At 39.5% G+C, this 2,961-nt stretch overlaps 1 protein-coding gene across 1 annotated transcript; it reads right to left on the bottom strand.

The window, feature by feature from the left end:
- Positions 1-326: 326 nt before the first annotated feature.
- ndufs6 (NADH:ubiquinone oxidoreductase subunit S6) lies at positions 327-1,734 on the bottom strand. The gene is made up of 4 exons (XM_061665034.1): positions 1,578-1,734; positions 1,381-1,434; positions 1,105-1,227; positions 327-462 (listed from the first exon to the last, which is right to left on the bottom strand). The coding sequence occupies exons 1-4, from the start codon at positions 1,719-1,721 to the stop codon at positions 394-396; spliced, it is 390 nt and encodes a 129-aa protein (XP_061521018.1). The 5' UTR covers positions 1,722-1,734; the 3' UTR covers positions 327-393.
- Between the last annotated feature and the right edge of the window lie 1,227 nt (positions 1,735-2,961).

Raw genomic sequence — 2,961 nt, 5'->3', positions numbered from 1 at the left:
TGGTAGACCTGCGTCACATATTAGAAGCCTCCTGGACACGACTCGTATCACCAAAATGTCCATTTGTCATTTGATCTCACTAGTAACATAAACTTGTCTAACAGCGAACAGGAAACGTCATACAGTCGTGGGAAAAAATAAAAATAATTAAAAAAAAAAAACATTTGTACAATAGTGGTTCTACGAGTGCGCTGAATTGTCTTTACTAAAGAGGAAAAACAGCGTACGAGTATATTGACTTCTAAACTGGATATCAAGGCGATGGAGTAAATGCTTGAATGGATTTCCATATTGCCAGGCTTCAAGAGAACAAACACACCGTCTGGTACGTAGATTATAATTTATTAACCAATATTGCAAGTTATACAGTGAAGCAAAGGGACAGGGATGGATTCAGTGATGATGCTTCTGCTTGAACTGTAATCCACAGTAGCCACACGTGCCCACTTTAGTATCTTTATCCTGGAAAGAGATCCAAAATGATAATTAGTAGCTTTATGGTTTGGATGGTTGAATTTGCTATGGAGCCCCGTGTTTGACACTATTACGATACATTTAATGTTACCAACAACATGTAAACGCAGATAACTATTAAAAAAGTGATAACCGTGTAGCTAGCTCAATGGACCAATGCAAATTAGTTTGTGCATCCCACCGTAGACCTGAATGGAAAAATACAGGACCAGACTCTCTGGTACGAATACTCACATCGATCTGTTCCATTATCCTCTGCGGTTATTTTAAAAGAAAATTTTCTTCCAGGGCCATTAATAAAAGTTGTGTAATTTATTCAGAGAAATGGTTGAAGCCCACGCTCACACTTCCCTTGTGTTCATCATAAAACGACAAGAGTTAGCACCATATTTGGTGATGTCAATAATGGCCAGTAGGTAAATGTAGAGAAAGCAGACATTCATCTGGTTTTAATGCACAGATAATCTTATATCATCATCATATTTAGGATATTCAGAGTGAAAGATTTCAACAAAACGTTTTGACTGATGGTACATAGATATGAATCACAATTTAAAAAAAAATAATTAAAATAAAAAGGACATTGACAACAAAAAATCTTTAACTGTTCACAGTAGTGCAGTTTCTTACCAAGTTGATGTAGACTTTTGGGTGACCGAGTGCTCCACCGCCACCATCACAGGACACCACATGGGCCTCGACGTCAGTCACACCCTCCTCAGCCACTAACTTGATGCCCCAGTTATTAGTCACCTAAAGACATTTCTACCATTAAAATTCTTTTTTTTTTTTATAAATATCTGACACTTTTCCCAGAGACTATACTTTCATCTTGATTGCATAGTTGTTTGCATTTCATAAGCTTTGGATTAGAATATTCTATTACTCGCCAAGTAGGACTCTTACCTCTTTCTGTCTGCCAACAAATCTGGCCCTCCTTGGGTCTTTTGCATCAAAAACCTACCAACAAAACAAATGCATTAACCTACAACAATTTGGGAAAGGTGGATGTCGTTTGATAACCAATGGCGCAGTCAACGCACAAATTCTTGCTATCTTCTCAAGATGACATACACAATAAAACTAGTCTCGAGTAAACGTACCTGTCCAGTGTGTGTGATGCGCTCACCAGTGGTGGAAACCTCCACGCTGTAACGGTGTGCAGGCACAGCAGAAAGCCTCAAAGGAGAAACAAACACCTTAAGATTTTTACTGAAGGACAAGACTCTAGTGACAGCGGCCGCCATGTTTGCAGCGAGTTGCCTTCCCAGACTGCTTTGCGGTATATGACTGAGATGTTAAAGCTCCGAATTTTGTCTTACAGGTATATAGCTCGGCTTCAAACAAAACGTATTTCACAATCACATAGTTTAATTTGCAATATATTTGGATTTTATGGGGGATAACATCCATAACAAATTGTTATAATTTCGTTTTAAACTATTAATTGACGAGTAAACTAGCTGCGAGACAAAACTCAGGACAAAAGTAAGTTAACGCATAACCGGAAATAGCTGTATACTGATTTGACCCTGCATCGCGGTTGTGTCGTGACGATCAAAACCCAAATTCGAGGGCCGCTCACCCTGTTTAAATTATCGACGAGCGACTTTAAGGTATTTCCTTGTTATTTGATTTGATAGTACCCCACGGAGAAATGATAATATAGCTGATTTATGGCGTTGAAATACCGCAAGCGAGTCGTAGACTAAAATGATTATTATCGGCGACTTCATTGGGTACAACTGCATTAAAAACGGCCTCTGATTTAGGGCGGAACTGCTTCGAGGTTACGAACAGAGCACAATGATAGATTACGTCGTGACTCCTCACGCCGCTCAAAAAGACAGTTAAGATCAGTTTCCGCCGTGCTTGTCTTTTATTTGTTTGTATTTATGGCAGGGAGGTGTTCAACGAATAGCATTGACGTTTTGAATTGATCACATATGGTGCAGCAATACATGCATCCACCTCGGAATACAACATATTTCTGCAGCTTCGTCAGTCTGTCTGTGTTATACTGCCTCCTGGTGGCCAAGGCGTGAACACGAGCCCAATGCGGAGGTGGGAGAGATGACTGCCATGACATTTCCATTTAGTTAAATCGGTAAATATGATTTTAGATTTAAGTGTATTGTGTTACGAGCTTGCTCATGGAGCAGGTTAAACTCGTAAGTCAATGCACCACTATAGATGCGTTTTTTGTGCTCTTTCCATCAGGCTGTAAAATTAGGGTTGTCGATCACTCAGATTTTTCGCCATTCGCAGGCAATGTGTTATACAGCTCCACTGAAATTTGTTTAAAATTGCCTATATAAATAGTTTATTGTGTTATAATATGGAAATCCTTTTCATCTTTTTTTTTTTTGGGCTGTTCCTTCTCATTACTTTAGGTCTTGACCGAATGGCCTCTCACTTCTTGCAGCACCTGGCTGTATCCTTCACCCGGCAGGTGGCCCAGATGAATCGGTTAACTTGGAACTATTT

This window comes from Phycodurus eques, chromosome 20, assembly GCF_024500275.1.
Source record: "Phycodurus eques isolate BA_2022a chromosome 20, UOR_Pequ_1.1, whole genome shotgun sequence".
Classification (NCBI taxonomy): Eukaryota; Metazoa; Chordata; class Actinopteri; order Syngnathiformes; family Syngnathidae; genus Phycodurus; species Phycodurus eques.
The sequence above is the reverse complement of the archived record's forward strand: the minus strand, read 5'-3'. Positions and strand labels throughout refer to the sequence as shown.

What these genes read in the sequence shown, in the direction of transcription:
- ndufs6 (XM_061665034.1), bottom strand. Translation starts at nt 1,721, where the DNA reads ATGGCGGCCGCTGTCACTAGAGTCTTGTCCTTCAGTAAAAATCTTAAG. An exon ending in GCATCACACACACTGGACAG is followed by an intron (nt 1,435 to 1,577) that starts GTACGTTTACTC and finishes TTTTGTTGGTAG; the next exon opens with GTTTTTGATGCAAAAGACCC. An exon ending in TTGTTGGCAGACAGAAAGAG is followed by an intron (nt 1,228 to 1,380) that starts GTAAGAGTCCTA and finishes AAATGTCTTTAG; the next exon opens with GTGACTAATAACTGGGGCAT.